Source organism: Lagenorhynchus albirostris, chromosome 2 (genome assembly GCF_949774975.1).
Source record: "Lagenorhynchus albirostris chromosome 2, mLagAlb1.1, whole genome shotgun sequence".
Classification (NCBI taxonomy): domain Eukaryota; kingdom Metazoa; phylum Chordata; class Mammalia; order Artiodactyla; family Delphinidae; genus Lagenorhynchus; species Lagenorhynchus albirostris.
Genome location: NC_083096.1, coordinates 120,508,258 through 120,535,356, shown reverse-complemented (window position 1 = coordinate 120,535,356; position 27,099 = coordinate 120,508,258). Strand labels below are relative to the sequence as shown.

Here is a 27,099-nt window from a genome sequence, read left to right as displayed (position 1 = left end):
TTATTTGTGGTCTTTTTGATGATAGCCATTCTGACAGGTGTCAGGTGATATCTCATTATGGTTTCGACTTGTGCTTCTCTGATGATTAGCAGTGTTGAGCATCTTTTCGTGTGCCTGTTGGCCATCTGTATGTCTTCTTTGGAAAAATGTCTATTCAGGTCTTCTGCCTATTTTTTAATTGGATTATTTGGTTTTTTGATATTGAATTATTTGAGCTGTTTATATATTTTGGATATTAACCCCTTCCCGGGTATATCATTTGCAAATATTTTCTCCCATTCACTAGACTGTCTTTTCATTTTGTCAGTGGGTTCCTTTGCTGTGCAAAAGCTTTTAAGTTTCATTAGGTCTTATTTGTTTATTTTTGTTTTTATTTCCTTTGCCTTAGGAAACAGATCCAAAAAAATATTGACCATTCATGTCAAAGAGTGTTCTGTCTATGTTATCTTCTAGGAGTTCTATGGTGTCAGGTCTTACATTTAGGTGTTTAATCTATTTTGCATTTATTTTTGTATATGGTGTGAGAAAATATTCTAATTTCATTCTTTTACATGTAGCTGTCCAGTTTTCCCAGCACCATTTATTGAAGAGACTGTCTTTTCCCCATGGTGTATTCTTGCCTCCTTTGTCATAGATTAATTGATCATATGTGCATGGGTTTATTTCTGTTCCATTGATCTGTGTGTCTGTTTTAGTGCGTATCATGTTCTGGCTTTTGTACTCTGTAATATTTGTCTAGAATCTTTTATCTTTCTTCTCTGTAACCTCTTCTCCCAAGCTACTCTTTAGCCAACTGCAGTTCATAATTTATCATCCTAGTTTAGATGTCACTTCTTCTAGAAGCCTCTCTGGCTCCCCAGGTCTATATTAGGTATCTTTTCTATATGTTGTCTATAGTATCTTGTTATGGCACTTATCTTACAGTATTGTAAGTGAATGTTTTGTTGGATGATTCCCATATGAGTCTAGAACATAATGGGTGTTCATATTTGTTAAGCTATTGATTTATTATTAAACATGTTGAAAATTGTATTCTGTTGTTCCAAAGATTATAATGTTCTATATGATGAGATTTTAATGAAAAACTTGGATTTTATTTGAAGCTTTAGTTTTCATATATTTTAAGTTTTATAATTCCTTATAATAGAAAGTTTTAAATTGGCATCTACAAATGTTAAATATTTCTATATTTTCTTTATCTTGACAGTTTATAATTTATCTTAACATGTAATAAAGTAGGAGAGCAGGAATACAGAACAAGGGTAATTTTTATAGTTTATTAAAATATGAGAATGTGAACCTCATAAAAAGTACAGTACGTACTTTCTTGTAGGCATTCTACAATAGGGATGAAAACATGAAGATTAAGTTATAAGTTTTTGTCCTCAGGAATCTTACATTCATGTTAGAGACACAGAACTCTAAATAAATAAATATGATACAGTATGAAAAGCACAATAATAATTTAATATTTTGTGGAAACATAGAGGAGGGAGCTGGGATAAATATAGAATCCAGGATTCACAGAGATAATATTTTAGCTCTGTCTTAAGGGAATGAGTAGGATTTTGACAACAGGAGAATTCTAGAAATGATCCTCAAGACAAAGGGAACATGCCTGAGCAAGGTATGTTGATGTGCATAGGGGTAACAAAAATGTGTTTTGGATGCAGCGGCTGGGATAAAGATCCGGTATGGGTGCTGCTGACTGTGATCCTGAGCAGTCATTACTTTCTAGGGTACACTTCTTTTTCTGGGAAGTTGAGGAAGATAGAGTTAACATAAGCTTCTGCAGTTATACTTACATTGTTATAAAAGAACTTGCTGTATTTAAGGCATGGCCAGTAGTTATTTATGACTTGAAGCCTTGGGGAATGGCAGGAAATGAGAATTGAGGCTGGTTTATGAAAAGCCTTTATATAATGCTAAGAAGTTTGGATTTTATCCTGAAATCAATAGGGAGGTGATGATTCTAAACCAAGAGAGTAATATATATGGTCAAATCCTTATTTTAGAAACATTGTTTGTTTGTTACAGTAGATTTGGGGAGAGGAAGAAGGAAGAGACTGAAAAAGAGAAAGGCCAATCTATGTGAGGGCTTAAGAGAGTCTGACTAGTGGACTCACATATAAAATGTCATGGTAGTATAATATAATAGTATAACAGTATAATAGTATACTCAGCCTATTTACTCTAATTTTTTAACCACAGTTTTAACATAATTACCATAGAAGTGGTAATTTAGAAAGAGGCACAGCTCTAGAGGTAGGCAAACTGAAGAACATCAAAAATTTGAACAAGAAAGAAGTGACATAAAATTTTTGTATTTAGTTCTTTTTTTTAAAGGATAACAGTTTGGGGCCACTTTGTGAAAGTATCAATAAGTTTACACAAAAACTTTTGAGATCACACATTACAATGATGATAATAACCATGAGTCATTAAGAAATAGTTACTATAGTTTAAGGTAAAGAAAAAAACACCTGGGGACATTTAAAAGGGATAGATTCCAATTATCTATACATATACTTTTATAGTGTACTTGAAGCTGGAAAATGAATTGAGAAGAATAAAATAACAGTTTTGAGCTCTGGTATGTGCAAGGTACTCCTATGCACATATTATTGCACTTAATCCTCACTACAACCCTAGGAGGAAGATGTTATTATCCACATTTAAAAGATGAGAACAACTAAAGTTCAGAGAAGTTATGTAACTTTTGGAAGGTTATATGGTTAGTGGTTGAACTATGCTTTCAAACTAATCTTCTCTGATCTTTTAAGTATCATGTAGAAAGTTAGAAGTCAAAAAGGTGGGAAGAAAATTATGATAAGCAACATCTAAAAGTCAGAGAAGTAGAGTTTCAAGAAGGAAGGGGTGATCAACAGTGGCAAAATTTGAAGACAAGTTCTGAGTAATCAAAAGTAGGAAAAGACCACTAGAATTTATTAGTTTACTCCTGGTAAATGTAAGATAGATGAAGATAATTCAAACAAGTAATATTTTCAGGTAAAACTGTTCTGTTCTATTACTTGAGGATAATATTTTACATAGTGTATATTTTAAAAATGTAACATAAAGTTTAACTGCTCATAGTTTCTGTTTGTTTGTTTCAGTTTTAGCAAGATTTCTTGATACAGAGCAGCTTCTTTCTGTTTTAGTCCAAATTCCAAAGCAAGACACGGTATGTTTATGTATAAATTATATGTTATATTGTTATACCTTATGTGATATAACTTGTCTTAATATGATGTAACAATTGGAAAATATGAAAATCTTTTGGAAATGTACATCATTATTAATATCTGGAGTATTATACCTTTTTAAAGGAAACTTTTTTCCTCAATGTATTATCATATATGGTATACTTAAAATTAAAAGTTTCTTAGGTGAGGAATTGGTATATTTTCATTTATCAAATATTTACTTAAAGAATTTGGATATAGTTTTCAAAAGCCTTAGATGATAATAATTTGCTTATTAAATAGAGAAAAATTGTTTTAGTTCCAAAGGTCCTTTAAAAGGTGATCATTATGTGAAGTTTGATTAGTTTTCAAATATGCTTAACATTTAGGAATGAAACAAAGTCTTTGGATATTTTACAAATTTAAATACTTAGTGCCATATATACGATGGAATATTACTCAGCCATAAAAAGAAACAAAATTGAGTTATTTGTAGTGAGGTGGATGGACCTATAGTCTGTCATACAGAGTGAAGTAAGTCAGAAAGAGAGAAACAAATACTGTATGCTAACACATATATGTGGAATCTAAAAAAAAAAAGTGGTACTGATGAACCTAGTGGCAGGGTAGGAATTAAGAGGTAAACATAGAGAATGGACTTGAGAACATGGTGGGGGAAGGGTAAACTAGGATGAAGTGAGAGAAGCATCGACATATATACACTACCAAATGTAAAATAGTTAGCGAGTGGGAAGCTGCTGCATAGCACAGGGACATCAGCTTGGTGCTTTGCGATGACCTAGAGGGGTGGGATAGGGAGGGTGGGAGGGAGGCTCAAGAGGGAGGGGATATGGGGATATATGTATGCATATGGCTGATTCACTTTATTGTACAACAGAAACTAACACAGTATTGGGAAGCAATTATATTCCAATAAAGATCTATTAAAAAAATAATAAGTAAATACTTAGTGCCTATAGGCACATTCTATAAAGAAAGTAATAGATGGTTTTCATTCTTCCATTTAAGGTGAATTGAAAAATATTTACTTTAATGAAATACATGTACAGTTGACTGTTGAACAATGCAGGGTTTGGAGTGTCCCCCTCCCCGCCCCCCATACAGTTGAAAACGCATGCAGGTGTGTAACATTACAGTCAGCCCTCTGCATAGGAGGGTTCTGCAACTGGATTGTGTCATACTGTATTTTTTGAATAAAATCCACCTATGAGTGGACCCGCACCATTCAAACCCATGTTGTTCAAGGGTCACTTGTATATTTTTGCTCGTGTGCTTAAAAAGGAAAGACGTCTTGTACATCAGTAAAACTTGATTTAAAATTTGATTACTTTGCAAATCCATTGAAGGCTTATCTGTGTTTAAGAAGCCTTTCCATATTGTAGAGGTAATTGCTCTTAAGGTTCATTTACAATAAAAACATTATATGGAAAAGTTTTGGCTGTTGGGCAGGCAGAGAATTGGAAGTTTCCTTAAATAATTGAAACACCTTAAAATTCAATATATACAATGAGAGGTAACCTAGAACAACTGATGTCTGGAACAAAATTAGTTGGTTTCATACAATGAGGTTAGAAGCATTCCTTCCTCTTCAATTTTCTCATAGTGTTTGTGTAGAACTGGTACTATTTCTTCCTTAAATGTTCGGTAGAATTCACAATTGAAGCCATTAAAACTTGGAATTTTCTTTGTAGGAATGTTTTTGACTCTAAATTCAACTTCTTAAATATTTAATAGATATGATGCTATTCAGGTTACCTGTTTCTTCTTCTTCTTCTTTTTTTTTTTGGCCAAGCAACTTGTGGGATCTTAGTTCCCTGACCAGGGATTTGAACCTACAACCTCAGAAGTGAAAGTGCAGAGTCCTAACCACTGAACCACCAGGGAATTCCCAGAATATCTTACTTTTAATTAGGGTGTTTATTTCATTTGTACTTAATGAGATTATTGATATATTTTGATTTAAATCTGCCATCATGGTACTTTTTTTCTATTTGCTTTCTTTTCCTTTTCTTCTGCCTTCCTTTGGATTAATTGAATATTTTTTATGATCCCATTTTACTCCTCTGTTGATTTATTGGATAGAACTCATTGTTTTGTTATTTGAATGGTTGCTTTCAGGTTTATTGATTACATCTTTAGCTGAATTCAGTCTACCTTCAAGTAATGTTATGTCACTTCACATGTGGTATAAGAACCATAGAGTAGTGGCAACAGAAGGAAAAATAATACAAGTTGGGAGTATATCCAACTAAAAAACTTCTGCACAGCAAAAGAAATAACCAATAAAATTAAAATGTAACTCCAGAATTGGAGAAAATATTTGCAAATCATGTATCTGATAAGGAGTTAATATTCAAAATATATAAAGAACTCATATAACTCAATAGCAAAAAAATAAACAATCTAATTAAAAAATGGTCAGAGGAACCAAATAGATATTTTTCCAAAGAAGACATATGAATGACTAGCAGGTACGTGAAAAGGTGTTCAGCATTACTAATCATCAGGGAAATGCAAATCAAAACCACAATGACATATCACTTTTTTAGAATGCCTGTCATCAAAAGGATGTAAGATAGCAAGTGTTGGTGAGAATGTGGAGAAAAAGGAACCCTTGTGCATTATTGATGGAATGTAAATTAGTGCAGCTAAATTTATGGAAAAGAGTATAACAGTTCCTCAAAAAATTAAAAAAATAGAACTACCATATGATCTAGCAATCCCACTTCTAAGTATATATCCAAATGAAATAGAAGCAGGATGTCGAAGAGATATCTGCACTCCCATGTTCATTGCAGCATTATTCACAATAGCCAAGATACAGACACACACACACAGAGACACACACAGGAATATTATGCAGTCATGAGAAAGAAGGAAATACTTCCATTTGTGGCAACAGGGGTAGCATTAAGGGCATTATGCTAAGTGAAATAAGCCAAACAGAAAAAGATAAATACTGCATGGTTTCGTGTATGAGAAATGTAAAAAAAAAAAGCAAACTCACAGAAAGACAGAGTAGAAAAGTTGTTGCCAGGGCTTGCAGATCAGGGAAATAGGAAGAGGTCGGTTAAAGGGTACAAACTTTCAACTCTAAGATGAATAAAATCTGCAGATCAAATATAAAACATGGTGACTATAGTTTATAACACTGTATTGTATAATTGAAATTTGCCAAGTGAGTAAATCTTAAATGTTCTCACATACAAAAAGAAAGATAAATATGTGAGGTGATGGATGCATTAATTAACTAGATGGGGGGATCCTTTTGCAATGTGTATGTACATCAAATCACCACAATGTACACTTTAAATATCTTACAATTTTATATGTCAGTTATACCTCAGTGAAGCTGAAAAAGAAAACCTTATGGTAGTATGCTGCCATTCCCCCCATTCCTCCCACTGGGCTATTGTCATATATTTTATTTCTACATATATCACACAGTTTATTTTTTAAAATATAACAGCTTTATCAAGGTAGAATTCACAAAGCATACACTTCACCCATTTGAAGTATACAATTTAACCATGTTTTGTACATTCATCGTTGTACAACAAACACTACAGTCAATTTTAGAACGTATTCATCACCCCAAAAAGCAACGCTGTACCCGTTAGCAATCACTTTCCATCCCTTCCAATCCTCTTCCCCTCAGTGCTTGGCATTTCTAATCTATCTGTTCCTTTAGATTTGCCTGTTCTTGACATTTCATATAAATAGAATCACACAATATGTAGTCTCTTATGTTTGGCTTTTTTCACTTAGCATAATGTTTCAGGTTAATTCATATTGTAGCATACATCAATATTTGATTCTTCTTTTTTTCTTTTTCTTTGCGGTACGCGGGCCTCTCCCTGTTGTGGCCTCTCCCGTTGCGGAGCACAGGCTCCGGACGCGCAGGCTCAGCGGCCACGGCTCATGGGCCCAGCCGCTCCACGGCATGTGGGATCTTCCCGGACCAAGGCACGAACCCGTGTACCCTGCATCTGCAGGTGGACTCTCAACCACTGCGCCACCAGGGAAGCCCTGATTCTTTTTATTGATAAATAATACTCCATTGTATAGATATAGCACATTTTGTTTATCTGTTCATCAGTTGATGAACATTTGAGTTGTTTGCACTTTTGATTATTAATAATGCTGCTATGAATATTTATATACAAGTTTTTGTGTGGATGTAAGTTTTTGTTTATCTTGGATCTATACCTAGAGTGGAATTTCTGGCTCATATGGTAACTCTATGTTTAATTGTTTGAAAAACTGCCAGACTGTTTTCCAAAGTGACTATCGTTCTACATTTCCACCAGCAGTCTATGAGGGTCCCAATTTCTCCACATCCTTGCCAACATTTGTTACTATCTGACTTTTTGATTCTAGTCGTCCTAGTGGGTATGAAGTAGTCTCTTGTGGTTTTTATTTGCATTTCGCTGATATGACTAATGATGTTGAGCACCTTTTCTTGTGCTTATTGGCCATTTGTATATCTTCCTTGCAGAAATGTTTACTCATATCCTTTGCTAATTTTTGATTGGATTGTCGTTTTATTATTGAGTTGTAAGAGTTCTTTATATATTCTGGATATAAGTCCCTTATTGTATATATGATATACAAATATTTTCTACCATTTATTGGGTTGTCTTTTCATTTTCTTCATATATCCTTTGATATTACATGTTAATTCCCTTCCAGAAGGATGACTATTTAGCTTTCTTTCCTTTTCCTTCTATAAACATGGACACTTCCCTACTTCCCCTCACCCAGTAAGGTTATAACATAATTTTAGTTAGATAAAAATGATTATGACTATCCATGCTACACAGAACTGAGCATGCACAACTTTTTACATTTTTCCCCCAGAATTAATAACTTTTTGTGTGTGTGGTTTACCTTGTACTTTCACTAATTCAAGCATAGACGTTTTCACCAATCATATAAATATCCTTTCAGTATATTCTAAATATCCTCTCGGTATTCATTCATTCACTTCAGGTACTCAATCAGTTTCAACCTCTGGAAGATGTCTCTCCCACGGGTTTCAAACTTGTTCCAATCTGGATTGTTTACCTCTCTTTCGCTAGTATACAGCTATGACCCCAGATTTCTCTTCATCATCATTGTTTGTCTTTCCTGTGTTGGATCTCTCTTTTTTAAAAAAAATGTTTGTTTATTTATTTTATTTTTGGCTGCATTGGGTCTTAGCTGCGGCACGCAGGATCCTCCGCTGTGGTGCGTGGGCTCCTTGTTGCAGCACATGGGCTTCTCTCTAGTTGTGGCCCACATGGTCAGTAGTTGTGGCGCATGGGCTTAGTTGCCTCTCAGCATGTGGGATCTTAGTTCCCCGACCAGGGATCCAACTCACATCCCCTGCATTGGAGGGTGGATTCTTAACCACTGGACCATCAGGGAAGTCCTGGATCTCTTGTTTTTTATATCCCAAGTCTTCCTCTGTTTTCATTTACTCTCTTCTTTTCATAGAGCACAGTTTTTAGTAACTTTTTGAGAAAGAGTGAGACTTTATATGTCTAAAATGTTTTCTCATTTCCTCATGACTGATTGATAGTTTTGCTGAAAATAGAATTCGTCAGGAAGTAATTTTCCTTCAGAATTTAGGAGGCATTTCCCCACTGTCTTGTAGCTTATAATATTCCTATTGAGAAGTTGAAACCGCTGAGACTCCTGAATTTTGGATATGACTGACATATTTTCCCCCTCCATTCTCTGGAAGCATGTAAGACCTTTTGGTTTCAGCATCTTTAGAAAGTGAAAATAAAAATTAAATAAAATCTCAAATCTTCAGAAAATTTGCAAGTACATTACAAAGAACTTATTTTCCTGAAAATTTTAAGAGTTAGTTGCTGACATGATGCTCTGTCACTCTCAAATACATTAGTATTTCTTACAACAAGGATATTCTCCTATTCAACCACAGTAAACCTTCAAAATAAGGAAATTAACGATAATACCATTTAATAACATTTAATCCTCAGACCCCATTCAAGTTTTTCCAATTTTGTCAATAATATCCCTTATTATTATTTTTTAAGATGTATTTATTATTTTTTTATTTTTTAAATTTTTGGCTGCATCGGGTCTTAGTTGTGGCATGTGGGATCTTTGTTGAGGCATGCGGGATCTTTTGTTGTGGCGCACAGGCTGTTGCGATGCGCAGTCTTCTCTCTAGTTGTGGCATGCAGGCTCCAGGGCATGTGGGCTCTGTAGTTATGGCACGCGGGTTCCAGAGCGTGTGGGCTCTGTAGTTTGCAGCATGCAGGTTCTCTAGTTGAGGCATGCACGAGCTTAGTTGCCCTGCGGCATGTGGGATCTTAGTTCCCTGACCAGGGATCGAACTGGCGTCCCCTGCATTGTAAGGTGGATTCTTCACGACTAGACTACCAGGGAAGTCCTGCCAACAATGCCCTTTATAGAAAAAGGATTCAGTTAAGAATCAAGTATTGCCTTTAGTTTTTGTATCTATTTAGTCTTCAGTCATGACCATGACACTTGAAAATTATGGGTATGTATTTTCGCTCAATTTGGGTTTGTCTGATGTTTCCTCATCATTAGATTCAGGTAATATTTTATTATAGGAAAGAATTAATTATCAGATTATACCTGAGAGCAGTCTCTTTGTTGTCACCTTGTGTAATGTGTAGTATTACACAGTCATACGTATTCATGATTTAGTTTCTCTGGCTATAAGAATTAGTAATATACCATTGACCCTTGAACAACATGAGGCTGAAGGGTGCTGACCCCCTGCAAATTGAAAATCCTTATATAATTTTTGACTTCCTCCAAACTTAACTATTGATAGCCTACTGTTGACTGGAGTCCTTACTGATAACATAAACAGCTGATTAATATATATTTTGTATGTTATATATTTTTATACTGTATTCATACAATAAAGTAAGCTAGAGAAAAGAAAACATTATTAAGAAAATCATAAGAAAGAGAAAATACATCTCCAGTACATATGTGCATTTATTGAAAAAAATCTGCATTTAAGTGGACCCATGCAGTTCAGACCTGTGTTGTTCAAGGATCAGCTGTACATGTTTTTGCATTAGACTGTTTCTGGTTATATTAAGAAAGGAATATCAATTTAGCCAACTAGCTCTCTGGGAAATATCTGTGATTAAATAACCAGCTGCTGTAATCAGTTTGACTGTCAGATTTTAGAAAAGCCCAGTGGGCTAAGTGTAAGGTAATTCTGTAAACTGAGAATCTGGAATCTTTTTTCCAGTCTAGAAAAGGCAATCTGTAACTAGCTCCATAAGGTTTTTATGGGCCAGTGTTACTTCCCACCCTTTTTAGTTTTGGAGGGATCAGTCATAGCTGTACATTTTTTACTTAACCAGCACATCTGTCCTTTGTGGAGGCTTTTTAAAAAATACTTTCCACACCTGAAGCTAACACAACGTTGTAAATCAACTATACTCCAATAAAACATTTTAAAAAAAGGAAAAATATAAAGTAAAAAAAGTACTTTTCAGATGAGATGTACTAACTTTTAAGGAAATTTAAGCAATATATTGACTTGATACATAATTCATGAATTTCAGTATTCCTTATACTGTTTCTCAGTTGCTGTTTCCTTAACCATCTGGAGATATATTTTAAATGAGGCTTTTCCTTCATTTAATATAAGCATATATATATATATCTTAATTAAATATGATATTTACTAAATTAGTTCAGACTTGTGCTGGTTAAATTGCATTATTTGCTTAAGCTTGTGGATGAACTAAATGTTCTTTTGGCTGAATTTTATGATTGGCTTAAACTTCTGAATGAACTAAATGTTCTCTGAAAATTTCCAGTATGGAATTGTTTGCCTAAGGTGAATTCTCATATTTTCTCTTTAAGAATATTGATTTTATAAAATGCATATTTTCTGATCATAAGTATTCATTGAGAATAAAATTTAAATTTATTATTTTAATTAATCCAAATGTCTTTTCTTTTTATGCAGTGTTTGTAACCTTACAATTTAATGTATTGCATTAAGAATGTTTGTGTTTTCCATTATAAACATCCAAAATACTTCCTGCAACATTTGAAAACTTTGATATCAAAGAATTTTTTTCAACTTTTTACCCAAGTTTCTTTGCTTTGTTTTGAATAACTTTTTATTTTTTCCAATTGATTTCAGACTGCCATATAGAGTATGTAGTACATGGCTCCTTCTTTAATTAATTCAACAAGTTATTTTACCAAGCATTGTAATGAGTGCTAGGGATAAAGTAAGAAGTGAATCTCTAATCCAAAGGAATTTATAATTCATTTTGAGATTTTGGTTAAAAAAAAGCAATTACAGCATAGTATTATCAGGAACTGTAAGGTATCTGATATTCTACCCTACTTGCAAGCTAACAAGTTAGCCTGCCACAGTTTCATAAATGCTGACAGAAGACAGACTCCTAGATCAGAGAGAAAGGACTTTATACCCACAATAGCAATATCCAGAGTATCAACATTTTCTTGCACTGATTCCCCAAGCTCCTTTTCCCACAGGGCGATGTGAAGAGGGCTAGGTGATACCTGCACATACAGAGTTTTACAGGAGAGAACTGCTGATCTTAGGGAACCTGAATCTTTTATAATGGGCGGTAAGCATATTTGCCTGCTATTATGCAGGGAGGCACCATCTTTATCTTCTGAGACTGTAAGCAAACCTGCCCTTTGCTGTAGAAGGAGACACTATATCTTTCAAGGCTATTCACTATATAAACATCCTTGAAAAGTCTGTCCAGAACAAAGGCAGTCAGTGCCTTTGCTCATAAGATATGCAATAGGCCAGTAGAGAATTGTCTCCCAGTTCTCCACGAAGAAACTCTTTTCTTGGCTTTGAAGAAGCAAGCTGTAAAGAGACTGTATTAGTGTTCTATTGCTGCATAACAAATGACCTCAACTATAGCAGCTTAAAACTACACATATTTATTATCTCACAGTTTCTGTCAGTTAGGAGTCTATGCATATCTTAGCTTGGTTCTCTGCTTAGGGTCTTACAAACTGCAGTTAAGGTGTCATTCAGGGCTGGATACTCATCTGGAGTACTCACCTAGGGAAGGGTCTGCCTCTCTGCTCATGTGGTATGGGCAACACTTAGTATCTTGCAACTGTAAGATTCATTGCTGTTTACTTTTTCAAAGCCATTAAGGTAGGAAGAGATTGGAAGGAGAGACAGAGAAAGAAGAAACAGGAAATCACTAGTGATATAAGAGGTTAAGAGAGTACCTGTGTAAATATAGTAAGGCAACTCCTCCACAGCAGGATTTCTCAAACTTGGCACTGTTGACATGTTGGGATGGATAATTCTTTTACTGTTCTGTGCATTCTAAAATGTTTAGCAGTATTCATAGCTTCTACCCACTAGATGCCAGTAGAATCCAATTGTTATACCCAATTATTACAGCCAGAAATGTATTCAGGCATTACAACAGTGAACACCCATGTGATGACCACTCAGGTAAAGGAACAGATATTGCCAGTACTTCAGAACTCCCCTTCTGTTCCTTCCTGTTCATTATTCTCTATCTCCCTCCAAAAAGAAACCACTTATTATTAATTACTTTTTTGTTTTTCTTTATAACTTAGTTTTACCTGTTCTTTTAAAAACTTTAAATATAAGGAATCATTCAGTGTGTATTTTTTATATCTGGCTTCTTCTATCCAGCATTGTGTTTGTAAGATTATTCATGTTGTTGCATGTAGCTATAGCTCATTTATTTCCATTGCTATATAATATTCCACTATATGAGTATGCCATTATTCAGTTCACTGTTGTTGGACTTCTGAGTTGTGGGCAGGTTTTGGCAGTTAGAAATAATACTGCTTAATCATTTTATACCTGCTTCTTAATAAAATTTTGGACATATTTTTATTGGATACATAGGAATGGAACTTCTGAGTCTTGAGGTGTATCTTCAACTTTAGTTGAACTTTTGGCAAACATCGTGTTTGCCAAAATGTTTTTCAAAATGATTGTACTAATTTACAGTCCTATCAGGAGGGTATGAGAAGTCCCATTGCTCTTATCCAAAACCTGATATTGTCAGTTTAAAAATCTTAGCCATAGTGGTTGGTAGATAGTAGTATTTCATTGTGGTTTTAATTTGCATTTTCCTGTTAATGAGGTTGAACACCCTTTCATATGTATATTGACCATTTGACTATCTTCTTTTGTGAAGGTCTTGCCCATTTTTCTGTTGAGTTATCTTTTATGATTTGTAGAGCTGTTTATATAAGCCCTTTGTTGCTTCTGTGTTATGAATATCTTCTCCCACTTTGTAATTGGCTTTTTTTGCTCAGTATTGTGGGGTAGACATTGTTAGTGTGCCACCCACATCCCCTTGGCATTCACTTTTGTGTATGGATGGCATCTCACTGCAAGCAAGCTGAAACTTTCTGCCTGAGGACTTTCTCTGGCCACAGGAGAGACTAGAGAGTAATCAGGGAGCTGCTGACCCAGTGATAGGTCTTGACGAATACTGAACTGAAGTTGGTGAATAAATGCCCCATTTTCCTTACCTCTGGAAGTAGTTTCTGAAGCTTACTTTACAGTGTCTCTGAGAGGTCTCCAGCAGGATTGAGCCACGGTACCATACACTGGTAACCGGATCATCATTACATCCTATATTGATGTTCTTCCCTTGCCTTCTTACTTCCCCACTCTTCTTGCCTATACTTCCTGGAATTACTTTTCAAATAAATTATTTGGTTTCTAAAAATTGGTTTTTGGAGAACCTATCCTGCATCAGTGGTGTCTTTTGATGAATAGAAATTCTTTTTTTATGATTCATTATTTTGTATATATTATGAAACAATCACCACAGTAAGTCTAGTTAACATCCATCCCCATGCATAGTTTTAAATATTTTTCTCGTGACGAGGACTTTAAGATCTACACTCTTAGTAACTTTCAAATATGCAATACAGTGTCATTAACTGTAGTCACCATGCTGTATATTACATCCCCACGACTTATTTATTTTATAGCTGGAAGTTTGTACCTTTTGACCTTCTTCTCCCATTTTGCCTCTCCTCCACATCCTAACTCTGGCAACCACCAATCTGTTCCCTGTATTTATGAGTTTGGTTTTTTGTTTGTTTTTAGATCCATGTATAAGTGAGATCATGTGGTGTTTGTCTCTGTCTGACTTATTAGAAGTCTTTAATTTAAATGTAGTCTACTTTATTTTTTCCTTTATAGTTAGTGTTTGTTGTATTCTGCTTAAGAAGTCTTTACCTACCCCAGTGTCTTGATTGTACCCATGGGATTTTAATTTATGGAGATCACTGAGTGATGACATGGAGAGGCTAATGCCATTTAAAGGCTATATGTGTGTGTGTGTATATATATATATATATATTTTTTTTTTTAATCTAAATTTATTTATTTATTTATTTTTGGCTGCATTGCATCTTTGTTGCTGTGCGCGGGCTTTCTCTAGTTGCGGTGAGTGGAGGCTACTCTTTGTTGTGGTGTGCGGGCTTCTCATTGCAGTGGCTTCTTCTGTTGTGGAGCACAGGCTCAGTAGTTGTAGCACATGGACTTAGTTGCTCTGCAGCATGTGGGATCTTCCTGGACCAGGGCTCGAACCTATGTCCTCTGTGTTGGCAGGTGGGTTCTTAACCACTGCACCACCAGGGAAGTCCAAAGGATATTCTTATTACTTACAATTCCTGAGAGAAAGAAGTACGTCACACAGAATTACATGGGGAGGTACCAGGATTACTCAGGAGGTGGAGGACTGGGGGGAAAATATTGCAAAACCCTAAATTACTGCAGTAGTAGGAACTTGTTAGGTGAAAACGTCCCCTATTTAGTAAGAAGCAAAACACAGATGGTGGGATTTGTGGTTGGAGTATTTGTAATGTGATTTTTGTGTGCCCACAAAAACCAGACCATGGGGGAGATGTAAACAACTTGGCCATTAGTTTGAACCTGTGATTAATGTGTGCTAAATCATCCATTATGAAACTTACAAAGGTTTGGTTAGAATATCCAAGGTAATGAAGATATTCTTCTTTGTTATATTCCAGATGCTTTATTGTTTTATGTTTAGATTTACAGTCCACCTGGAATTGATATTTGTATGTGGTGTGAAGAAGGGGCCATATTTAATTTTTTCTTGTACAGATTCATAATCGTATTGGTACCATTTATGGAGAAGACTTTCCTTTGCCTACTGCTCCACAGTCAACCTTTGTCATAAAGCAAGTGCCCATATATGATTTTCTTTCTAGACTCTATTCTATACCATTGGTCTGTCTGTCTGCCCTTGTGCTGATACCACAGTTTCTTAATTACGCTATTATAAGTTGATATTCATTAGAGTTAGTCGTTCCATACTGTTCTTCTTCAAGGGTATCTTGGCTATTTTTGGAAGATGTTCTCCTTTAGTAATAGTGATGATAATTGTCTTATGTTCGGTGAATTTTATTTATTTTTAATATTCCAGTTAGTTTCAGAAATTCATTATAAGAGAGCATGAGATAACTTGTTTTGGGGCTAACCACGTTCATCTGAGTATTTCTTCTAAATTGATCCATATAGTCTTGGAAAAGTCCAGGTATTGTGCAATGGGGATATAGGTTAGGAGGCTTCAAAGAGAAATCGCTCATAGCAATACAAGCTTACCTCAGGAAACAAGAAAAATCTCAAATAAATAACCTAACATTACACCTAGAGCAACTAGAGAAAGAAGAACAAACAAAACCCAAAGTTAATGGAAGAGCAGAAATAAATGAAATAGAGACTTAAAAAACAGTAGAAAAGATCAACCAAACTAAAAGCTGGTTCTTTGAAAAGATAAACAAAATTGATAAATCTTTAGCCAGACTCATCAAGAAAAAAAGGGAGAGGGCTCAAATCAATAAAATTAGAAATGAAAAAGAAGTTACAACCGACACCACAGAAATACAAAGGGCCATAAGAGACTACTACAAGCAACTATATGCCAATAAAATGGACAACCTAGAAGAAATGGACAAATTCTTAGAAAGATAAGAAATGGACAAATTCTTAGAAAGATACAATCTCCCAAGACTGTACCAGCAAGAAGTAGAAAACATTAACAGACCAGTCACAAGTACTGAAATTGGGCTTCCCTGGTGGCGCAGTGGTTGAGGGTCTGCCTGCCGATGCAGAGGACACGGGTTCGTGCCCTGGTCCGGGAGGATCCCACATGCCGCGGAGCGGCTGGGCCCGTGAGCCATGGCCGCTGAGACTGCGTGTCCGGAGCCTGTGCTCCGCAACGGGAGGGGCCACAACAGTGAGAGGCCCGTGTACCGCAAAAAAAAAAAAAACAAAAAAACTCTGCTCAAACAAAAGTCCAGGACCAGATGGCTTCACAGGGGAATTCTATCAAACATTTAGAGAAGAGTTAACAGCTGTCCTTCTGAAACTATTCCAAAAAATTTCAGAGGAAGGAACACTTCCAAACTCATTCTATAAAGCCACCATCACCCTGATATCAAAACCAGACAACAATACCATAAAGAAAGAAAATTACAGGCCAGTATCACTTATGAACATAGATGCAAAAATCCTCAACAAAATTCTAGCACACCGAATCCAACAATACATTAAAAGGATCATACACCATATTCAAGTGGGATTTATCCCAGGGATGCAAGGATTTTTCAGTATCCACAAATCATTCAGTATGAGATACCACATTAACAAAATGAAGAATAAAAACCATGTGATCATCTCAATAGATGCAGAAAAAGCTTTTGATAAAATTCAACATCCATTTATGATAGAAATTCTCCAGAAAGTGGGCATAGAGAGAACCTACCTCAACATATTATAAAGGCCATATATGACAAATCCACAGCTGGTGAAAAGCTGAAAGCATTTCCTCTAAGATCAGGAACAAGACAAGGATGTCAACTCTCACCACTTCTGTTCAACATCATTTTGGAAGTCCTAGACATGGCAATCAGAGAAGAAAAAGAAATAAAAGGAATCCAAATTGGAAAAGAAGAAGTAAAACTGTCACTGTTTGCAGATGACATGATAGCAGACATAGAAAATCCTGAAGATACTAGAGCTCATCAATGAATTTGTTAAAGTTGTAGTATACAAAAGTAATACACAGAAATCTGTTGCATTTCTATACACTAACAATGAAAGTTCAGAAAGAGAAATTAAGGAAACAGTCCCATTTACCATCACATCAAAAAGGATAAAATACCAGGAATAAACCTTTCTAAGGAGGCAACAGACCTGTACTCCAAAAACTATGAGACACTGATGAAAGAAACTGAAGATGACACAAACAGATGGAAAGATACCCATGTTCTTGGATTGGAAAAATCAATATTGTCAAAATAGCTGTACTACCCAAGACAATCTACAAATTCAGTGCAATCCTTATCATATTACCAATGGCATTTTTCACAGAACTAGAACAAAATTTTTAAAATTTTGTATGGAAACACAAAAGACCCCGAATAGCCAAAGCAATCTTTGAGAAAGAAAAGTGGAGCTGGAGAAATCAGTTTCCATGACTTCAGACTGTACTACAAAGCTACAGTAATCAAAACAGTGTGGTACTGGTACAAAAATAGAGATATATAGATCAATGGAACAGGATAGAAAGCCCAGAGATAAACCCACGCACTTATGGTCAATTAATCTATGACAGAGGAGGCAGGAATATGTAATGCACAAAAGACAGTTTCTTCTGTCTTTTAATAATAAGTGGTGCTGGGAAAACTGGACACCTACATGTAAAAGAATGAAATTAGAATATTCTCTAACACCATATAGAAAAATAAACTCAAAATGGATTAAAGACCTAAATGTAAGACCAGGTACTATAAAACTCTTAGAGGAAAACATAGGCAGAACACACTTTGACATAAATCACAGCAGTATCTTTGTGGATCCATTTCCTAGAGTAATGGAAGTAAAACCAAAAATAAATAAATGGGACCTAATTAAATTTAAAAGTTTTTGTGCAGTAAAGGGAACCATAAAAAAAAAGACAACTTACAGAATGGAAGAAAAATATTTGCAAATGATGCGACTGACAAGGGATTAATCTCCAAAATATACAAACAGCTCATACAGCTCAATATCAAAAAACAAACAGTTCAATCAAAAAATGGGCAGAATGGGACTTCCCTGGTGGTCCAGTGGTTAAGAATCCACCTTGCAATGCAGGGGATGCCAGTTTGATCCCTGGTCAGGGAACTAAGATTGCACACGCTGCAGGGCAACTAGGGTTGCACGCCACACCTAGAGAGCCCGTGTGCCGCAACTGCAGAGCCCATGCTCTCTGGAGCCCATGCACCACAACTACAGAGCCCACGTGCTCTGGAGCCTGCACGCCACAACTAGAGAGAAGCCTGTGCACTGCAATGAAGAACCTGCATGCTGCAATGAAATATCCTGCATGCCGCAACTAACACCCAACACAGACTAAATAAATAAATAAATATATTTTTTAAAAATGGGCAGAAGATCTAAAAAGACATTTTCTCAAAGAAGACATACAGATGGCCAAAAAGCACGTGAACATTGCTAATTACATTGCTAATTAGAGAAATGGAAATCAAAACTTCAATGAGGTATCACCTCACACCAGTCAGAATGGCCATGATTGAAAGTCTACAAATAATAAATGCTGGAGAGGGTGTGGAGGAAAGGGAACCCTCCTACACAGTTGGTGGGAATGTGAATTGGTACAGCCGCTATGGAGAACAGTATGGTGGTTCCTTAAAAAACTAAAAATAGAGCTACCATATGATCCTGCAATCCCACTACTAGGCGTATATCTGGAGAAAAACAATTCAAAAAAGATACATGCACCAAGGGACTTCCCTGGTGGCACAGTGGTTAAGAATCCACCTGCCAGTGCAGAGGACATGGGTTCGAGCCCTGGTCCAGGAAGATCCCACATGCCGCAGAGCAACTAAGCCTGTGCGCCACAACTACTGAGCCTGTGCTCTAGAGCCTGCAAGCCACAACTACTGAAGCCCGCGCACCTAGAGCCTGTGCTCTGCAACAAGATAAACCACTGCAATGAGAAGCCCATGCACCACAACAGAGTTACCCCTACTCGCTGCAGCTAGAGAGAGCCCATGTGCAGCAGTGAAGACCCAATGCGGCCAAAAATAAATAAATAAATATTTTAAAGAAAAAAAAAAACAGTAGCCAAGACATGGAAGCAACCTAAGTGTCCATTGACAGATGAATGGATAAAGAAGATGTCATGTATACACATGCACACACACACACACACACACACACACGCAATGGAATATTAGCCATAAAAAAGAATGAAATTACGCCATTTGCAACATGGATGGACCTAGAGATTATCAAGATAAGTGAAGCAAGACAGAGAAAGAAAAATACCATATGATATCGCTTATGTGGAATCCAAATAATGACACAATGAACTTATTTACAAAACAGAAATGGACTCACAAACATAGAAAACAAACTTGTGGTTACTAAGTGGGAGAGGGAGAGGGATAAATTAGGAGTTTGGGATTAAAATATACACATTAATATATATAAAATAGAAAACCAGCAAGGGCCTACTTATAATAGCACATGGAACTATACTCAATATCTTGTAATAACCTATAATGGAAGAGAATGTAAAAAAAGAATATGTATTACATATTATTTAATCTTTATATATTCTTGATATATTTATATATGTAAAACTGAATCACTTTGCTGTATACTTGAAACTAGTACAACATTATAAATCAACTATATTTCAATAAAAATAACAAAACAGCTCTATATCAAGCATATTACATCATAATTGTAATATCCTAAAACTCCTTGTCAGTATTGGTAAATTAGTCCATTCACAAACATTCCTCATTTCCCCAGGTTTAGTACCAGTGTTTGGCTTTGGAGATGGTATGATTTGATTTTCAGAAAATTTATTTATAAAATTTAGAATGTTGATGTTGCTTTATTTTGAAAAACTATAATTAGTTTGGACCACTGGAATTATGAAAATTGTTTTACTTGCATAAACAGGAACCGATGAGGGAAATTCATGTTCTATAACTATCTGGGAGGTTTGGATTCAGTTTTTCAAGTATCATCCATTTATCAGTGTCTTTTCTGCCTTTTAAAATTAATCTTAGTCTCTTAGTGCTGGTCAGTATTGAATTGTATCTCCTATTGCTACTGTGGGTTAAGCTGGACACAAAGGGTTTTATATAGAAATGAAAGTTGGGTACAGTGAGGTGAACTCTTCTCACTGTCAGACTCACAGGAGACTAGTGCATTAGGCTTATCATGATGGGTCAGTAATTTGTAATCATTGTCTAGGCTGTTATCCTGCCTAGGTTGATAAATAAAAATGTATGGGAAATGTAAGTGTAGAATGTTCAAGAGGAAAACCCATTAATGTGTTAAATATTTATGGTGTCCACATTTGGATTTTTATCTTAATAGGTTACTGCAGCGGAATCAAAGATAACAAATTTAATATACCTAAAACATACCTTGGAACTCGTGGATCCTTTAAAGGTAATTTTTATGTGTATATGTTGTTTAAAACATGTCTAGCATCAGCTTTTTAAACTTTTTGTTTTGAAAAAATTTCAAACAGTAAGTTGCAAGAATAGTATAATGAATTCTCATATTCTCTCTCTTTCCACACACAGCACACACACCTATTATTGTCCTTATTATTACCTTACTGAACCATTTGAGAATAAGTTGCAGTACCTAAATACTAAAGTGCATATCTCCTAAGAAAAAAGATGTTCTCTTGCATAGCCACAATATGATTTAAAAATTCAGGATATTTAACATTGGTAAAATACTATTAAGTTGACCCTTGAACAACATGGGGGTCAGGAACACCAACCCTGCGTGTAGTGGAAATTCTGCATATAACTTATTGTTGGCCCTTTGAATATTCAGTTCCTCCACATCCACAGTTCCTCTGTATCTGCAGTTCCATAGCTGCAGATTCAACTAACCGCAGATCACGTAGTATTGTGGTATTTATTGTACTATTGAAAAAAATCCACCCATAACTGGACCCTCACAGTTCAAACCCATGTTGTTCAAGGATCAACTGCATATTATATATAGCCTATATTCACATTTTTTCAGTTGTCCTAATACTGTTCTTTATGGTATTTTTGTTTTTCCTGGTACATGATCCAGCCAAGGACCATGCATTGTATTTAATGTCATGTTTCTTTACACTTTTTTTTTTTTTTTTGCGGTATGTGGGCCTCTCACTGTTGTGGCCTCTCCCGTTGCGGAGCACAGGCTCCGGACGCGCAGGGTCAGTGACCATGGCTCACGGGCCCAGCCGCTCCATGGCATGTGGAATCTTCCTGGACTGGGGCATGAACCCATGTCCCCTGCATCGGCAGGCGGACTGTCAACCACTGCGCCACCAGGGAAGCCCCTTTACACTTTTTTAAAGTAAAAAGTTTCTCAGCCTTTCTTTGCCTTTTGTGATATTGACATCTTGAAGAGTAAGGGTCAGTTTTTTTTTTAAATATCTTTATTGGAATATAATTGCTTTCCAGTGTTGTGTTAGCTTCTGTTGTACAATAAAGTGAATCAGCTATAAGTGTACATATATCCCCATACCCGCTCCCTCTTGTGCCTCCCTCCCACTCTTCCTATCTCACCCCTCTAGATGGTCACAAAGCATCGAGCTGATCTCCCTGTGCTATGCAGCAGCTTCCCACTAGCCATCCATTATACATTTGGTAGTGTATATATGTCAGTGATACTCCCTCTCTTCGTCTCAGCTTCCCCTTCCCCCTCTCTGTCCTCAAGTCCATTCTCTACATCTGCACCTTTATTCCTGCCCTGCCTCTAGTTTCATCAGTACCATTTATTTAGATCCCATATATGTGTGTTAGCATACGATATTTCTTGTTTTCTTACTAACTTGCTTCACTCTGTATGACACTCTAGGTCCATCCACCTCAGTACACATAACTCAATTTTGCTCCTTTTTATGGCTGAGTAATATTCCATTGTGTATATGTGCCACATCATCTTTATCCATTCATGTGTTGATGGACATTTAGCTTGCTTCCATGTCCTGGCAATTGTAAACAATGCTGCAGTGAACATTGTGGTACCTGTATCTTTTTGAATTATGGTTTTCTCAGGGTATATGCCCAGTAGTGGGATTTCTGGGTCATATGGTAATTCTATTTTTAGCTTTCTAAGGGACCTCCATATTGTCCTCTATAGTGGCTGTATCAACTTACATTCCCACCAACAGTGTAGGAGGAAACCATTTTCTCCACACCCTCTCTAGCATTTATTGTTTGTACATTTTTTGATGATGACCATTGTGACCAGTGTGAAGAGATACCTCATTGTGGTTGTTTGCACTTCTCTAGTGATTAGTGATGTTGAGCATCTTTTCATGTGTTTCTTGGCAATCTGTATGTCTTCTTTGGAGAAATGTCTATTTAGTCTTCTGCTCATTTTTGGATTGGGTTCTTTCTTTTTTTGACATTGAGCTACAGAGCTGCTTGTATATTTTGGAGATTAATCCTTTGTCACTTGCTTCATCTGCAAATATTTTCTCCTATTCTGAGGGTTATCTTTTCATCTTGTTATGGTTTCCTTTGCTGTGTAAAGCTTGAAGTTTAATTAGGTCCCATTTGTTTACTTTTGATTTTATTTCCATTACTCCAGGAAGTGGGTCAAAAAAGATCTTGCTGTGATTTATGTCATAGAGTGTTCTGCCTATGTTTTCCTCTAAGAGTTTTATAGTGTCTGGCCTTACATTTAGGTCTTTAATCCATTTTGAGCTTATTTTTGTGTATGGTATTCGGGAGTGATCTAATCTCATACTTTTGCATGTACCTGTCCAGTTTTCCCAGCACCACTTATTGAAGAGGCTGTCCTTACTCCACTGTACATTCCTGCCTCTTTTATCAAAGATAAGGTGACTATATGTGCGTGGGTTTATCTCTGGGCTTTCTATCCTGTTCCATTGATCTATCTTTCTGTTTTTGTGTCAGTACCATACTGTCTTGATTACTGTAGCTTTGTAGTATAGTCTGAAGTCAGTGAGCCTGATTCCTCCAGCTCCGTTTTTCTTTCTCAAGATTGCTTTGGCTATTCGAGGTCTTTTGTGTTTCTATACAAATTGTCAAATTTTTTGTTCTAGTTCTGTGAAAAATGCAATTGGTAATTTGACAGGGATTGCACTGAATCTGTAGATGCTTTGGGTAGTATAGTCACTTTCACAATATTGATTCTTCCAATCCAAGAACATGGTATATCTTTCCATCTGTTTGTATCATCTTTGATTTCATTCATCAGTGTCATATAGTTTTCTACATACAAATCTTTGGCCTCCTTAGGTAAGTTTATTCCTCGGTATTTTATGTTTTTGTTGCAATGGTAAATGGGAGTGTTTCCTTGATTTCTCTTTCTGATTTTTTGTTGTTAGTGTATAGGAATGCAAGAGATTTCTGTGTATTAATTTTGTATCCTGCTACTTTACCAAATTCATTGATTAGCTCTAGTAGTTTTCTGGTGGCATCTTTAGGATTTTCTATGTATAGTATCATGTCATCTGTAAACAGTGACAGTTTTACTTCTTCTTGTCCTACTTGGATTCATTTCATTTTTTTTTCTTCTCTGATTGTTGTGGCTAAAACTTCCAAAACTATGTTGAATAATAGTGGTGAGAGTGGGCAACCTTGTCTTGTTCCTGATCTTAGAGGAAATGCTTTCAGTTTTTCACCATTGAGAATGATGTTGGCTGTAGGTTTGTCATATATGGCTTTTATCATGTTGAGGTAGGTTCCCTCTATGCCCACTTTCTGGAGAGTTTTTATCGTAAATGGGTGCTGAATGTTGTCAAAAGCTTTTCTTGCATCTATTGAGATTATCATATGGTTTTTATACTTCAGTTTCTTAATATGGTATATCACATTGATTGATTTGCATATATAGAAGAATCCTTGCATTCCAGGGATAAACCCCACTTAATCATGGTGTATGATCCTTTTAATGTGCTGTTGGATTCTGTTTGCTAGTATTTTGTTGAGGATTTTTGCATCTATGTTCCTCAGTGATATTGGCCTGTAGTTTTCCCTTTTTGTGACATCTTTTTCTGGTTTTGGTATCAGGGTGATGGTGGCCTCGTAGAATGAGTTAGGGAGTGTTCCTCCCTCTGCTATATTTTGGAAGAGTTTGAGAGGGATACGTGTTAGCTCTTCTCTAAATGTTTGATAGAATTCGCCTGTGAAGCCATCTGGTCCTGGACTTTTGTTTGTTGGAAGATTTTTAATCACAGTTTCTATTTCAGTGCTTGTGATTCGCTTGCTCATGTTTTCTATTTCTTCCTGGTTCAGTCTTGAAAGTTTGTGCATTTCTAAGAATTTGTCCATTTCTTCCAGGTTGTCCCATTTATTGACATATAGTTGCTTGTAGTAGTCTCTCATGATCCTTTGTATTTCTGCAGTTTCAGTTGTTACTTCTCCTTTTTCATTTCTAATTCTGTTGATTTGAGTCTTCTCCCTTTTTTTCCTGATGAGTCTGGCTAATGGTTTATCAATTTTGTTTATCTTGTCCCAGAACTGGCTTTTACTTTTATTCATCTTTGCTATTGTTTCCTTCATTTCTTTTTCATTTATTTCTGATCTGATCTTTATGATTTCTTTCCTTCTGCTAACTTTGAGTTTTTTTGGTTCTTCTTTCTCTAATTGCTTTAGGTGTAAGGTTAGGTTGTTTGTTTGAGATTTTTCTTGTTTCTTGAGGTAGGATTGTATTGCTATAAACTTCCCTCTTAGAACAGCTTTTGCTGCATCCCATTGGTTTTGGGTCATCATGTTTTCATTGTCATTTGTTTCCTGGTATTTTTTGATTTCCTCTTTGATTTCTTCAGTGATCTCTTGGTCGTTTAGTAACATATTGCTTAGCCTCCATGTGTTTGTATTTTTTACAGATTTTTTTCCTGTAATTGATATCTAGTCTCATAGCGTTGTGGTTGGAAAAGATACTTGATACGATTTCAATTTTCTTAAATTTACCAAGGCTTGATTTGTGACCCAAGATACGGTTTATCCTGGAGAATGTTCCATGAGCACTTGAGAAGAAAGTGTATTCTATTGTTTTTGGATGGAATGTCCTATAAATATCAATTAAGTCCATCTTGTTTAATGTGTCATTTAAAGCTTTTTTTTCCTTATTTATTTTCTGTTTGGATGATCTGTCCATTGGTGAAAGTGGGGTGTTAAAGTCACCTACTATGATTGTGTTACTGTTGATTTCCCCTTTTATGGCTGTTAGCATTTGCTTTATGTATCAAGGTGCTCCTATGTTGGGTTCTTAGATATTTGCAATTGTTAAATCTTCTTCTTGGATTGGTCCCTTGATAATTATGTAGTGTCCTTCCTTGTCTCTTGTAATAGTCTTTATTTTAAAGTTTATTTTGTCTGATATGAGTATTGCTACTCCAGCTATCTTTTGATTTCCATTTTCATGGAATATCTTTTTTCCATCCCATTACTTTCAGTCTGTATGTGTCCCTTGTTCTGAAGTGTGTCTCTTGTAGACAGCATATATATGGGTCTCGTTTTTGTATCCTTTCAGCAAGTCTGGGTCCTTTGGTTGGGGCATTTAATCCATTTACATTTAAGGTAATTATTGAAATGTTTGTTCCTAGTACCATTATCTTAATTGTTCTGGGTTTGTTTTTGTAAGTCATTTCCTCCTCTTGTGTTTCTTGCCTAGAGAAGTTCCTTTAGCATTTGTTGTAAAGCTGGTTTGGTGGTGCTGAATTCTCTTAACTTGCTTGTCTGTAAAGCTTTTGATTTCTCCATCGATTCTGAATGTGGTCCTTGCTGGGTAGAGTAATCTTGGTTGTAGGTTTTTCCCTTTCACCACTTTAAATATATCTTCCCACTGCCTTCTGGCCTGTAGAGTTTCTGCTGAAATATCAGCTGTTAATCTTATGAGGATTCCCTTGTATGTTTTTTGTTGCTTTTCCCTTGTTGCTTTTAATATTTTTTCTTTGTGTTTAATTTTTGTTAGCTCGATTAATATGTGTCTCGGCTTGTTTCTCCTTGGGTTTATCCTGTATGGGACTCTCTGTGCTTCCTGTATTTGGGTGGCTATTTCCTGTCCCATGTTGGGGAATTTTTCAACTATAATCTCTTCAAATATTTTCAGCCCCATTTCTTTTTTCTTCTTCTTCTGGGACACCTATAACTTGAATGTTGGTGTGCTTAATGTTGTCCCAGAGGTCTTGGAGACTGTCCTCCGTTCTTTTCATTCTTTTTTCTTTACTCTGCTCTGTGACATTTATTTCCACCATTTTATCTTCCAGCTCTCTAGTCCGTTCTTCTCTCTCAGTTATTCTGTTATTGATTCCTTCTAGAGTGTATTTTATTTCAGTTTTTGTGTTGTTCATTAATGTTTGTTTGCTCTTTAGTTCTTCTAGGTCCTTGTTAAACGTTTCTTGTATTTTCTGTCTTCTATTTTCAAGATTTTGGATCATGTTTACTATCATTACTCTGAATTCTTTTTCAGTTAGTTTGCCTATTTCCCCTTCATTTACTTGGTCTTGTGCATATTTATCTTGCTCCTTTGTCTGTAATATATTTCTCTGTCTTCTTATTTTGTCTAATATACAGTATTTAAGGTCTCTTTTCCCTAGGCTACAGGGTCACAGTTCCTCTTACTTCTGTTCTCTGCCCCCAGTGGTGGTGTTGGTCCAGTGTCTTGTGTAGGCTTCCTGATGGGAGGGACTGGTGCTTGCATTCTAGTGGTGGAGCTGAGTCTTTTCCCTCTGATGAGCGGGGCCACTTCAGGTGATTTGTTTTGGGCTGTCTGTTAGCTTAGTATGACTTGATGTAGTCTGTGTGCTGATGGGTGGGTTTGTGTTCCTGT

General features: G+C 36.0%; 1 protein-coding gene across 1 annotated transcript in view; it reads left to right on the top strand.

The window, feature by feature from the left end:
* The window catches only part of MSH4 (mutS homolog 4), a 93,704-nt gene that overhangs the window by 21,207 nt on the left and 45,398 nt on the right, over window positions 1-27,099 (top strand). The window contains exons 7-8 of the mRNA XM_060139736.1: window positions 3,117-3,184; window positions 20,656-20,730. Of these exons, the coding sequence (XP_059995719.1) occupies window positions 3,117-3,184; window positions 20,656-20,730 (143 nt within the window). The remainder of the gene's footprint in view (window positions 1-3,116; window positions 3,185-20,655; window positions 20,731-27,099) is intronic.